The sequence below is a fragment of the Nothobranchius furzeri genome, chromosome 18 (genome assembly GCF_043380555.1).
Source record: "Nothobranchius furzeri strain GRZ-AD chromosome 18, NfurGRZ-RIMD1, whole genome shotgun sequence".
NCBI classification, from domain to species: Eukaryota; Metazoa; Chordata; class Actinopteri; order Cyprinodontiformes; family Nothobranchiidae; genus Nothobranchius; species Nothobranchius furzeri.
In genome coordinates, this window is record NC_091758.1 from 31,280,228 (window position 1) to 31,294,169 (window position 13,942).

The window sequence follows — 13,942 nt, forward strand, 5'->3', positions numbered from 1 at the left end:
TGTGAGGTATTTTTAAATGGGCTATGAAACTTAGGTTTTCCCATTATGAGAAACCACATGAGAAATGTAATTTAAACAGGAGACATAAACAATGTGAGGGTTGAATATGTGTTACAATGGCCTTCCATACTCACATCCCTCTGGACAAACAAAACAGATTAAATTAGAATTTGTTGCTCCTTTTTTGGAAACAGCTTCTGTTTTCAGTAGGATGCTTCTGGTCATCAGCAGCAGGTTGTGTGGGGTTTCTTCAGCTTTTATTATAAATATGTATTCATATTTTTACTTTCTAAAACGTGTAAGCAGACAGTACTTTTAATTTTTATTTTATTATTTTATAATTGTCCCGAATGAAGGGCCAACCCCGAGACACTATGACGTCAGCGTCGGATCAGTGAACTAAAACAATCACCCTTCTCCTCCTTTTCCCTAACCGACCGCACCGCCTCACCCGTGGCGTCTGAAACCCCCACCCGACCAGACCAGACAGGACCAGAACCAGAACCAGCTGCACCGCTCCGTCCGTCCGTTCAACGCTCGTTCACACGGTCACGGAGGAGGAGAAGCTTGCAGCAGCTGCGGTATCTTCTGTCCGACCAGCATGTCCGCTCAGCCCGGTGAGGAGCTCGGCTCGGATGGGAAGTGGTTCGGAGACGAGAGGAACGGCCTCTTTGGGAACGCGCCGCCTCGGTTCGGTGAGGAATTCAAGCCGAGAGGCAACGACGCGGCGGGCGACCTGGATAAACAATTTCATCTTTACCAGGACGACGGGAAAAGGCCTCCCGTTGCTATGGAAACTGCATCTACAGGTAAAACACGCACTTATCTCAGGTAAATCGTCATATCTGGACAACATGCTGTTGTGTTTGGGCCTAACATGGGTTTGTCTGTGCCAAATGTAAATAACAACACGCACCAGAAGCCTATTATAAACAGATGGACGCAGTCAATTTGTCACAGATTACGACGGAGGGCCTTGGGTTTGTCTGAACGCAGTTTAAAACTTCTGAGCAGGAAACACACAAACACAAGCTGCAAGAGAAATATTTGCAAATATGGATCCGCAAATTAAACGATATTTCCAACCAAAAGCAATTTAGCACCATTTTAGGCCATCAAAACATAATTTATTCAAGCTTTTTAATATGCCTACCTGTGGGGGGTTAAATGATGTTCTACCCCTCACAAATAAACAATAATATTCTTTTAGATGTTGAGGCAAGAGGAATAAGATAGAAAACACCCAAATATTGCAGCCTTCATTCAGAATCTCTTTAATGATGCTGATGCTTTAAACCATGCAGTGTGTGATGGCTTCTGGAGGTGTATTTTCTTGGAACATTATGGCCCTTAACCCCCTCAACGCAACCCTTCTCATCTTGATGCTATTTTAGTAACATGGCCCCTGGATTCGCTTGGTGTGCACAAACTAGAGCTCTGCACTTTTATTCACAAATCCACTGAAAAATTCATGAGATATGCTTTTAAAAGAAACCCTTATAGTCTCTTCCTTTTGCTCAGACCCTTTCCCATTCAGCATGCAGCAGCTGATCCAAAACAAGGAAGTAAATCATCCGTTTTAAAGGGGACGTAATATGTATCCCCTTGTGCTGCCGTGTGGGTCTTTGCTGCCTCTCTAAACACTCCAAACGGGAGTAAAACACATCCATCCATTGTCTGCCCGTTTGGATTTAGGGATGATGCACCTAAAACAAGCTGTTTTAAAAAGTCCTCATTTGTAACATCGCAAACGGGGAAATTAGCATCTCACCTGAAGGAAAGCAACACAGCGTGAGGAGCAGCGTCTCTACTCTAACCCCTCCTTTCCACCGGAGCCGTACAGCACATCATATAGTTGCTGATAGGAACCGCTGTGGTAAACAGAACCTTTTCCACTGGAGCATCAGCAGCGCGAGTCGGCCGCATCTCAGGAGCAGCATGTCGCGGCCCTTACTCGCCGGCTCTGTTTTCTACGCGCTACGCCTCTGAAATGGGTCAAGTTCGACATTTTTGGGAAAGGAAAGACAGGAAATCGGACGCGGAAATGGAGCGAAGCTTCCCGAGATTTTCAGAATAAAGAAACGTACTGCCATCTGGTTGCTTTACTTTAAAAAAAAGTTATCACCTAGCTAGCTGTCTCCTTTGTTTTTCCATAATGGACGACGAAAGGTTGATTACTGAAGTGGAGAAGTACCCAATCCTGTTTGATCCCAGTCACAGTTTTTATAAAGACAACGTCAAGAAGGATAACACATGGAGTGACGTATCTGCGGTTTGGGGGCAAGATGGTGAGTTTATGCTAATTATTAACGAGATTTCTTTTCTGTATGGACCTCTGTCAGTTATGCTGACGCGTGATTTTGCTAATGTCGCGTGACTTCGTGCTCTGTCGGTGACAGCTGCCCCCCTGCTGCGTCGCGTCTCCTGGGAAGGGCCAAGCAGCAGCATACGCGAGCAAGACGTGCTGCTGCAGTAAAGTGCTGCTGACGGCTCCGGTGGAAAGGAGGGGTGTGCCCCTCCAAGATATCTGAGCTTCTCAGCTTATAGCAGCCTGAGCGTAGGATGGGTGGGCGTGGCCAGCTCCAACTTGTTAAAGCGACAGAGCCCTGAAACAGCTCAATCTGGAAGGTACTGAAATTGCTTAATGTGAGAGGGATTTCATGCAAAGCATTTCATAAACATGTTTTATATCGGCTGTAGAACTATTATAACCTAAAAAAAATCATCATGTGTCTAATTTGAGTCAACTTGGTGAATGCACAATTTAGACCTTGGTTTTTGCCATGGATGTGGAATATTTCATTTGAGGGTGAAGAGTTTATGCAAAAAGTGCATTTAGTTTTACAAATTAGCTGTACTCTCTTAAAAAGTAAACAAAGCATTTGCTCTACTTTTATAACAGTCTGCTAGATACGCTGTGTAGATGCACACTGGCACACACACACACACACACACACACACACACACACACACACACACACACACACACACACACACACACACACACACACACAAATGCTTTTGGTGAAATTGCAGCCTCCAACTGAACCATGTCTATAAATGTGAAACATTCCATCCTGCTGCTCTTTATACCTCACAGATCAAAGTGGTGATTTCCCTCTGAAATAAATATTTCATAGCTTCCTCTATAAAAGAATTCACTATACAGTTGTAACAAAATATACTATTAAAAACTTATATTTTTCATTGTGTTTGACTTCATCAGAATGAGCCATGAAACTGAAGCTGCTCAAAAGGTCCAGAACTGCATCTTTAGACAATCAATCCACTCCTAAATCTTGTTCTCCACAGTGATTTACCCAGAAAATCCAGATAGTGCTGATTTCTGCTGCACTAAATTACTACAGGAAACACTCAGACCTCAGACAGCACAGCCTCTTTTATATTCAAGTTTCCTCGTGAGGTACACAGATATGGACGAATAATGTGCTGCATCACGACCGGGTTGAGTTAGCAGATGGCTCCCAGCTTTGACATTCTCTCTGTCATTGAGGAAATATTAAAACAGTGATAATGCATTTTTTCGCCCTTCATTTTTCTGTTGTAAAGACTCTTTCTTGTGTAATCCAGTCTCTGATAGATGGATTAAGTCTGTCGCAGCCCTGACAAGGACAAGACAGTGCACTGGATGGCTGAGGGGTGCTTTTCCTATCTTCTAGATGGAGGAAGCACTTAGAGAAGTCTGCCAGGCTGCATAAACAGCACAGTGCGTTTGTGATGGGGAGAGCTGTGCTCCTTTTCCCTGGAAGGGGGGGGGGGGGGGCTAAACAATGCAGGGTCTTTTCAAATAGAGATGTAAATCATAGAAGGAGACAGAGGATGGCAGGGCAGCTCAATTGGATTGTGAGACCAGGTTTTGATAAGAAGGAAGACCTTTAAACCACAACCAGATGCACAATAAGGCACCGTCATTGGAGTACCTTCTTCTGAGAAAGGCACAGCTCGGTGCATGATGTCGGTGACTTTTGCTGTTCTGGTTTGAGCAAACCTTCCAGACCAGCATGCAGCGCAGCACCTCTGCTTTCATATCAGCGAGTCATCATTCCTAATGCATGTTGGATCCCATGTGTTCACACACACTCAAGAAACCCATTAGAATCCATCATGTGTAACATGACGCCATGTTGATGTCCAGCTATTTAAAATGTGGCCACACAGTAATCCCTGAGCAAAGTGACTCATAGAATAAGAGCTGTGATCACTAGAAATATTAGTGACTCTTAAAGGAGACTTATGAGTTTTTTTCTTAAGTTATAATAATTTTAAGGTTGATCTAAAACATGTCTATGGAGTAAATTGCATATAAATTCCTCTGAAAAAGCAATCTCAGCAGTTTTATTCTTGACATTTTCAGTACCTTCCAGAATTAGCCGTTTCAGGGCTCTGTCACTTTAAGAAAACAAGCTGGAGCTGGCCACGCCCACCCCCTGCTTAAGCTACTACAAGCTGAGAAGCTTGATTGCTCTCCTCAGCGTGAGAGTTGCTTCTATGGTAATTTCTCCATTTGTGATGTCACAAACAGGGACTTTTGCAAATGGCTTGTTTAAAATCTCCTCTTTAATTTCTATGGATTTTTATTTTTAGATTTCTTACTTCCCAATTTGGATTAGATATCCCAGAGTTGCTTCTGTTATCGACTCAAAGCAGAAATCCTGCAGACAGTCAGTCTGGGTTCTCCACATTCCCTGTAATAATTCATAAAGCAGGGAAAATACAATCAATAAGGTAAAAAAAAAGCCAGAAAGGGCCTTTATTTAACCTTTCTCCCACTTGATTCATCTTTGACAAAGAGCAGAAAAATAGCATTATTTAAAAGGACGATAAATTGTTTTTTTTTACAGTAATTGCGTGTCCTTTGTGTCCCAGATCAATGCAGCAGAGCATCTGAATTCAGAACTTCTTTTTCTGTCGATATTTACTATAAATCACCTTCTGTGTTCACTACTTTCTTCCAAGGCTAATCAGCATTAAAGAGATGTAATTAGTGACTGGCATGCATGTAACTACAGTCACATTTGTTATAATCAATACATTATTAAGAAGAACCAAGTGGGTCTTCGGTAAACTTAGACGCAATTCCAAGTAAGATTGAGTCAAAAAAACATTTAATGGTGCTTAAAAGTTTGTAACATTAGAGAGAGTACAATAAAAATATACTGAGACAATAATGTAGCTGTTTCTTCAGTCTGAACAGTTAAATAATTAGATTTTTAACTAGAGATGCAATAAAAAATTGGCCTAATCTGAAATTCTTACACCAGACTTGTTCTGGTTCTTCGTGCTAGTGACAGATCTTATGAGTGAACATTTTTGTTGAGCAGCACATAAAATATGTTATTTATATTTTAGACAAATCAAATTCAGCCAGCTGTGTGAAAATCAGATGTCAGTATTGGTCCTTAGAAACAGGATCAGTGCATCACTTTTTACTAACTTTATGTTTTCAGGGCGTTTCACTGTTTTCTCAGTACAGAACACGTTAGGAACATATTTAATGTCCCACTCCATGACTCGTTTTCCTGTAAGACACCCAGAACACCCAATTAAAAAATACAATTGTTCTAAAAATACTGCAGTGAATGCACATTATTTACTGTCAAAGGCACAGATGGTTTTGAAACAAGAGCACAGTAAGCGACTTGAGGGATTGATTTCCACAAGGTCATGCTGTGAAAGAGGACTCCTGAAAGATAACACCAGTGTTGATAAGGCTAGAGCTCCAGTAATGGAGTTGTGATGGAGCTGCACAGTCACAGATGCATCAACAAAAAGCTGAAACATGGATTTTGTCGGTTTGTTGACGTCTGATTGCTTCTTGCTGTTGGTAAAGCTACAAGATGTGTCCAGACTAGCAAAGTTTGAGAAAAAGAATGGACCGACCATTTAGTAAACTCTCTGCTCCCTTGTTTTCTCTGATACTTAGGAGCCTATGCTTCAGCATGGCTCAGATTGTCACCCTGCATTACTTTCAGAGCTTCACCGAGGACAACAAAAAGACTTTTTTTCCCCTCCGCAGCACATTCACCATGCAGGACGCTCTTTTTTATTTAGCTGCCCCGTCCTTTCAGTGGCATGAATGTGCTGTATGGCCACAACAACTCCACACAATTCTCCTGTTGTCAAGCCCGATTCCCTCTGACTGCACTGAAGCGTTTGTTTTAGCCTTGTGGGAGAAAGGGGGGGTTAGCATCCGGGTGCTATGTCATAGCAGCCGATTGAAAATGTCCTCAATCTCTAACAAGTTTGTCAGAAAGCAACTCAGAGCGGTGGCGCATGCAGACGCTTTATGCAACTGCTGGTATGTGTATGGTGTGGTAGCGAAAGGGGGTTTGATGAGAAGAGGAGGAGTGATGCGTACGGTCAATCGGATTACAAGCCGATCCCAGAGGTCACCTCTCTTTGCGGTGCGTAGTGGCTTTGAGTGCTTCCCACTGCGCAGCACTTATTTAGGCAGAAAATCAATGTGCGTTAGATTATGATGTTGTTGCCAGGGCGATGGCTGATGAGAACCATGGCAGTGCACTAAGAGGATTATGTATTGGTTATCTTTAGCAGTGCATCAAGGGCGTTCATGTGACTGGACTAAACTTGACCCGACGGCGGTTTAAACATTCACAGGCACTTCACTTGTTGATCTATTAGGCGCTCCAGCTCATTTAACATAAAATAACCTGAAGTAGAAAACTGTCCTGGCCGGCCTTTAACCCCAGCGTGGGTTTGCTGTGTTTACCCTCAGCTCTGTGGTACGATGCATTGTCAATGAGCGAGAGAGCAGCAGCAGAAAGGAAGGGTGGTGGGGCCTTTTCGAGGAAGAGGGACGGGGCGTCCTGACCTGTTCGGCCTTCTGTAAATCAGAGCTGCTATTTTAACTCTTTCTCGCGTATCCAGCCCAGCAGCTGGACACAACCTATTTATAGCATCAAAACCGCTGGAGAAGCAGGGCTGGAGAGCAGAGGGAAGAGCTCAGTTTGTGGATAAACTCTGACTTTAAACAGCTCATAGACATCTGAAGTGTGTGTTGGACTCAAAGCATCTTTCGTTGATGGAGCTGGATGAGACAACAAATAAATACTTGATTCCAGTCCTGGATGTCCTAATAATCCAAACAGGAACATCTCTTCCTGTTTACAGTTGTTTTATAACATGAAGATTGTTTTTACATAGAAATTAATTACTTTGAGCCAAGTCTGTCTCCTTCAAAGAGGTTGCTTAAATAATCAATGCACAGCATTATATAAAGTTATCTAAAGCAGCATTGCTGATTTAAAGTTTTCTAGAAATGTTCGTTTAATCAGATCGGTGCAGAACCAAAACCATTTTGTTGCAGGATTCTGTCTGAATTTGAGAATGTTCACCCAAAAGAGAAGAATACAAGAAAAAATAAAATATATTGGAGTGTGCCCAAACAGCGGCTGTGCATTGTGAGAATAAGTGATTGTCATGAAATTGTTAAAGTGAGGACCCAAACACAGGAAAATCCACATGAATAATAAACCTGAGGACAAAGACACAGGTACCCATAACTACAAAGGTAAACTTACTGGGAACAGGCACAAACACTGGGAGGTGAGACGAGGGAACAGGTGTGCTGAGCGCTGATTGTTAATGACTAACAGGTGGGACTAATCAGCTGGAGAAGAGAGGGAGAGAGAGACGAGACACTGAGAGAAAAACAAAATCATCTAAACAGAGACTGAGAACCTAACCACTAAAGTAAACCAAGGCCTTAAGAGTAACTAAACCCCAAAATAACTTTTTTTGGTGTATAAACTGTATAATTGTGTCTTTACAAATGCAATCTTTCTGTTTCTGTGCATTTTTGACATGTTTTTGTAAACTTGATTCAATCTAGAATCTAGGGGTGTTTCTCGATGTCAAGGCGCCTGGTCTTGCGAGGCAATGTCTCAAAGAGACAAGGCGCCTTGCTTACGAGGACACTGTCCTTCCTTGGTCAAAGAAAACGGTTAAATGGAACAGACTTGCATAACGTGACCGCGGCATCCACGGCAGTCACGTAACGTCACGTGACACGGGAGATAACGTTATATTTTATACGCATAAGTTTCAATATAAATATATAACGAGCCTTTTACTTTTTAAATTGTGTATATGGGTGACGGTGGCACAGGAGTTAAGTGCTCGCCCCGTAATCGGAAGGTTGCAGGTTCGATCCCCGCTCAGTCTGTCGCTGTCGCAGTTGTTGTGTCCTTGGGCAAGACACTTAACCCACATTGCCTGCTGGTGGTGGTTGGAGGGCCCGGTGGCGCCAGTGCTCAGCAGTCTCGCCCCTGTCAGTGCGCCCCAGGGCAGCTGTGGCTACATCGTAGCTCATCCCCACCAGTGTGCGAATGTGTGTGAGTGGGTGAATGACTGATTGTGCTGTAAAGCACCTTGGGGGGTTCCAGGACTCTAGAAGGCGCTATATCAAATACAGGCCATTTACCATTTATATATTTGTTAAATTAAATATGTAAGCGAGGTACTGCCCACTAGCCACCAAAGCTGCAATCACTAAGCAACTAATCAACCATAGATAACTGCGTTGGATCTAATAAAAACATTTAAAATTAGTTGACTTACTTTTAAACTTGAAATTTGCCCCCGAAGTAGCTGCAGCTTCTGATCTGCCATCCTTTTGAAAATACTGCGGCGTATTCTGGGAAATTTTTGACCAAGGTTAGGCTACAAGACACCTCCCGTGTATCCTTGCTCAGCTAGCTAAACGGCTAACAAACGGAGAATAGACGCCTCGGTAGTGTGATGTTATGAGAGAGTTAATTATTATTGTTCTATAGGGAGAAAGATGTGATGTTATGAGATAGTTCAGAAAGAACTCAATTACGCAGAAGGCAGGGGAGTAGATTAGGAGGGAAACTGCATGGATGATACAGTAGTGGTGGCTAGTGCTAAATAAAGATCTGGAAAAGGAGTTTTCACGCCTCGTTTGCTTATTATGAGATTAAGCAAGACAACACATGGTGTCAGAAGTGGCCGTGAGCAAGACGAAGGACAGATTTGCCACGGGGGAGCCGCGAAAGACGGATGTAGAGGGAGAGTCTATGGAGAGCGTGAGTAATGGCGCGCTACAGAGCTACATGCTAAAGACCGGTGCTGCATCGTGTGACGCCCGGGAGCGAGGGTAAAAGTGAAGCTGATCGTGTGTGGTCACTTAGAGCAAACAGAAGAGGAATCGGTGCCTGTGAGAGCAGATAGACAACAGTAAAGAGCTGCAGTGATTGAGATACCCCGACGTGCTGCCATGGATAAGCTAAGCCCGCCCTCATCCATGCAAGTGACTGGTAACCTTGCTGAAAACTGGAAGCGCTTTAAGCAGAGGTTTAATATATATTTGACTGCAAGCGGAGCAGGGGGAGATGATGAAAAACTGAAAGCTCACATCCTTTTGCATGTTATAGGGGAAGATGCATTGGATATATATAATAGCTTTCAGCTGGATGAAGCTGATTTGACTTTGGCTGACGTGATGAATAAATTTGAAGAGTACTTCGTACCTAAACAGAATGTGACCTATGAGAGGTACAAATTTTTTACCCATGATCAGAAGCAGGGAATACCTTTTGATCAATATTTAGCAGAGCTTCACACATTAAGCAAATCGTGTGAATTTGGGACTTTGAGAGACTCGCTAGTAAGAGACAGGATTGTCTGTGGAACTGTGGATAATGCACTGAGAGAGAGGCTGCTCAGAGAGACTGGACTTACACTGGATAAGTGTGTCAGCATGTGCAGAGCAGCGGAAACCACACGAGCACAAGCAAAGGAGCTCCGGAGAGGTGAGACGTCAGTGCATGCTCTAAGCAAAGATGGAGTAATAAAGAAAACATTTACCAAACAAAAGTACCAAAAAGGGAAAGCTACAGAGTTCAGATGTGGTAAATGCGGAAGCAGTCACAGACCAAAATCGTGCCCAGCATTTGGGAAATCCTGTAACAATTGTGGGAAAATGAATCACTATGCCAAATGTTGTAAAGCAGCTCCAAAACAGAAAGTTCACACAGTCGATGAAGAAGCAGAGGATGAGGAGGAGTTCATTGTAGATGAAGTACACACCTCTACATCAGAGAAAGAGGAATGGGTGGTGCCAGTTGAAGTTAATGAGACAATAATTCCATTCAAGTTGGACACAGGGGCCCAGGTTAATTTGGTATCATGGGAACATTACAAAGCTATGACAAAAAAGAGCAAAATGCATCCGGTGAAAATAAAAGTCACTGGATACACAGGAGAGAGAGTTCCTGTTAAAGGTGGATGTGTTGCGACATTCAGATACAAAAAACACCAGATAAGAGCACAGCTGCTGATCGTGGATAAGAGTGTACAACCAGTCCTAGGACTCAGTGCATGCGTAAAGCTCAACCTGGTTAAAAGGGTGTACATAGTCTCCACACCAGAAGCCTCGAATGATCAGGATTCCCTCATGGAAGAATATAAAGACTGTTTCGAAGGACTTGGATGTCTCCCAGGACAACATAAAATATGTGTGGATAAAAATGTGCCACCTGTTGTGCATCCCTGTAGGAAAATCCCATTTGCACTGCGGGAAAAACTAAAAGACGAACTGGCACGCATGGAAAAACTAGAGGTCATCAAGAAAATAGATGAGCCAACTGAATGGGTCAGCTCACTGGTGGTTCTACAAAAGAAAACAGGTGCTCTCAGAACATGCTTGGATCCACGGGATTTAAATAAAGCAATTAAAAGAGAACATTTCAAGCTGCCAACCAGAGAAGAAATCATGGCACAGTTTGCCGGAGCTAAGTGGTTCAGTAAACTAGATGCCTCATCAGGTTTCTGGCAGCTGAGGCTGGACGAGGAGAGCTCTAGACTTTGTACGTTCAACACACCTGAGGGCAGATACAGGTTTCTTCGTCTGCCATACGGCATCTTGTCAGCTCCTGAAGTCTACCACAAGACCATTCATATGATTTTTGAGCACATTCCAGGAGTGGAGACCATGATGGATGACATCATAGTTTGGGGAACCACTAGAGAAGAACATGACCAAAGACTGAGACAAGTACTAGACAAGACAAGAGAAGTCAATCTGAAACTAAACAAAGATAAATGTGAGTTTGGAGTGAAAAAACTTACATTTGTGGGAGATGTTGTCAGTGAGAATGGGGTGAAGCCAGACCCAAAGAAAACGTCAGCAATATGTAACATGGAAAGACCAAACAACAAAGACGACGTCAGAAGGTTTCTAGGAATGGTCACCTATCTGGCAAAGTTTGTCCCACAACTGTCAACATTGTCAGCACCTCTCAGAAGTTTGCTTGAACAAAAGAATGAATGGATCTGGTCCCATGAGCAAGAGCAATGTTTTCTAAAGTTGAAAGAGATTCTCACACAAGAGCCAGTGCTAAAGTTTTATGACCCAGAGAGAAGCACCAGGATCTCAGCAGATGCATCACAACACGGACTGGGTGCAGTGCTGTTGCAGCAACATGAGGAACAGTGGTTGCCGGTAGCCTACGCATCCAGAGCTTTGACGAGTGCAGAGACACGATATGCTCAAATTGAAAAGGAGCTGTTAGCGAGCATGTATGCATGTGAACGTTTCCATCAGTATGTCTATGGCCAAACTTTTGAAGTGGAAACTGACCACAAACCACTGGTGTCCATCATGTCCAAACCACTGAATGACTGTCCAGTACGGATACAGCGCATGCTAATCAGGCTACAGAAATACGACGTTCACATGATCTACACCAAAGGAAAGTATATGTACACAGCTGATACATTGTCAAGAGCAGTGGATAAGGAAGAGCATGAAGACCTTGAGAAAAGTCTGGACATACAAGCGTATGTTGACATGGTGATGACATCTCTGCCAGTATCTGCTGACAGATCAGAACAGATAAAAATAGAGACAAATGCAGATGAAGTCATGAATGAACTTAAGAGTACAATAATGAAAGGATGGCCAGAAAACAAGAAAGAGTGCTCAGCGAAAATCCAGGACTACTGGAACTGCAGAGGAGAACTAACTGTGGTGGATGACATAGTGATGAAAGGGAGCAAATATGTCATACCATACTCGTTACGCAAACAGATGCTCCAAAAGATCCACGAAGGTCACCTCGGAGAGGTCAAGTGTAAACGCAGGGCAAGAGAAGTAATGTACTGGCCAAGAATCAACCAAGACATCAGCCAGACCACAGCTTCATGTGAACAGTGCCGCATCTACAGGCCCAAACAGCAGGCGGAGCCACTGCTGGCTCACCCAGCACCACACAGACCTTACTATAAGGTAGGAACAGACCTGTTTGATTTTGATGGGAAAAGTTACATAGTGGTGACAGATTACTTTTCAAACTATCCAGAAGTTGGGCAACTGCAGACAACTTCAAGTAAAGCAGTAATTGCTTATCTAAAGACTGTCTTTGCCAGGCATGGTGTCCCATGTGAACTTTTCTCCGATAATGGGCCCCAGTTTTCCAGCTGTGAGTTTGCCACCTTTGCTAAGGAATGGGGGTTTCAACACTCAACATCAAGCCCCATATATCCAAAGTCCAACGGCTTAGCGGAAAGCTCTGTCAAGATAATAAAAACATTAATGAAAAAAGCTCAGGACAGAGAGGATTTTCAGAAGAGCCTACTGATCTATAGAAGCACACCGTTGCAGAATGGAATGTCACCAGCTCAGATGCTGATGGGGAGACGTATTCGTTCCAACCTGCCAGTCAATGAGGACCTGCTGACGCCAAAAACTGCACATAAAGTTAAGGAAGCAAAGGATGGACAAAAGGTGAAACAAAAACAGCTGCATGATCGCAAGGCGAGACACCTGCCTTCCTTGAAGCCAGGAGACAAGGTGCGTCTCAGAGACATTACTACAGGGACCTGGAGACATCAAGGTCAGGTGAAGGAGGAGGTGGCGCCACGTTCATACAAGATCCAGATGGAGGGTGGAGTGTCCCTGAGGAGAAATCGAGTAGACCTTCAGCTACATCCAGAAGGAAAAGACACAGAATCTCAGGAGACAGTGCAGCAGGACAAGGAGAAATCTACAGAGTCAGCAAACAGAGGGTCAGAAGACGCTAGAAGTGGCCCGTCACAGGATTCTGCGTCACCTGCTGCTGAGAGACTTTTGAAAACTATGACATCACCACAGGGTGAAAGACTGGTGAGACCAAAGAGACATGTTCAGCCACCTAAGAGACTAATTGAGAGTTGTTAGAGTAAATGTGGCAAGGTGTTCTAAAAAAAAAAAAAAAAAAAAAAAAATGTAGAGAGAAGCTGAATGCTTATTTGTTCCAGGTGGAGGAGTCATTTTGTCAGTAAGGTTATGATGTTCGTCAGGAAGGTTGCATCCTAACAGATAATTATTATTGTTCCATAGGGAGAAAGCTGTGATGTTATGAGAGAGTTAATTATTATTGTTCTATAGGGAGAAAGATGTGATGTTATGAGATAGTTCAGAAAGAACTCAATTACGCAGAAGGCAGGGGAGTAGATTAGGAGGGAAACTGCATGGATGATACAGTAGTGGTGGCTAGTGCTAAATAAAGATCTGGAAAAGGAGTTTTCACGCCTCGTTTGCTTATTATGAGATTAAGCAAGACAACACAGGTAGAACATGAACATTGGCACACGTCTTGGCGGCTCCTGATGACGTATCTCCTAGGCAATTGGGGCAGGGCCAATAAATCAAGGCGAGGTTCCTTGGCATTTAGAAACACCCCAAGTTCACTCCTGTTTTTTTCAACATTGTTGTGGTTTCTAGTATAAATGAATGAGATTATCTCTGCAGGGAAAAAAGCTATGGCACTCCTGTTTTAGGAAGTAGAAGTTAGCCAGAGCAGATGGAAGCAGAAATTAGCAGGAGTTTTATTTCCTGATATTCTGACATCTTGCCTCTGATTGGCTAACAGCAACACGACTCTCCCACAGACTTTGT

The 13,942-nt window shown here is 43.4% G+C and overlaps 1 protein-coding gene across 2 annotated transcripts in view; it reads left to right on the forward strand.

Annotated features, from left to right (window-relative positions):
- Positions 1-20: 20 nt before the first annotated feature.
- Positions 21-13,942, forward strand: part of rtn1a (reticulon 1a) — a 29,167-nt gene continuing 15,245 nt past the window's right edge. Inside the window, exon 1 of one of the 2 annotated variants that reach the window (XM_015970056.3) lies at positions 21-809. In XM_015970056.3, coding sequence (XP_015825542.3) covers positions 602-809 — 208 coding nt within the window. In that variant the 5' untranslated portion in view covers positions 21-601. Of the gene's footprint in view, positions 810-6,095; positions 6,426-13,942 lie in introns of those variants that run through there. The other variant, XM_070546819.1, reaches the window with a different exon arrangement.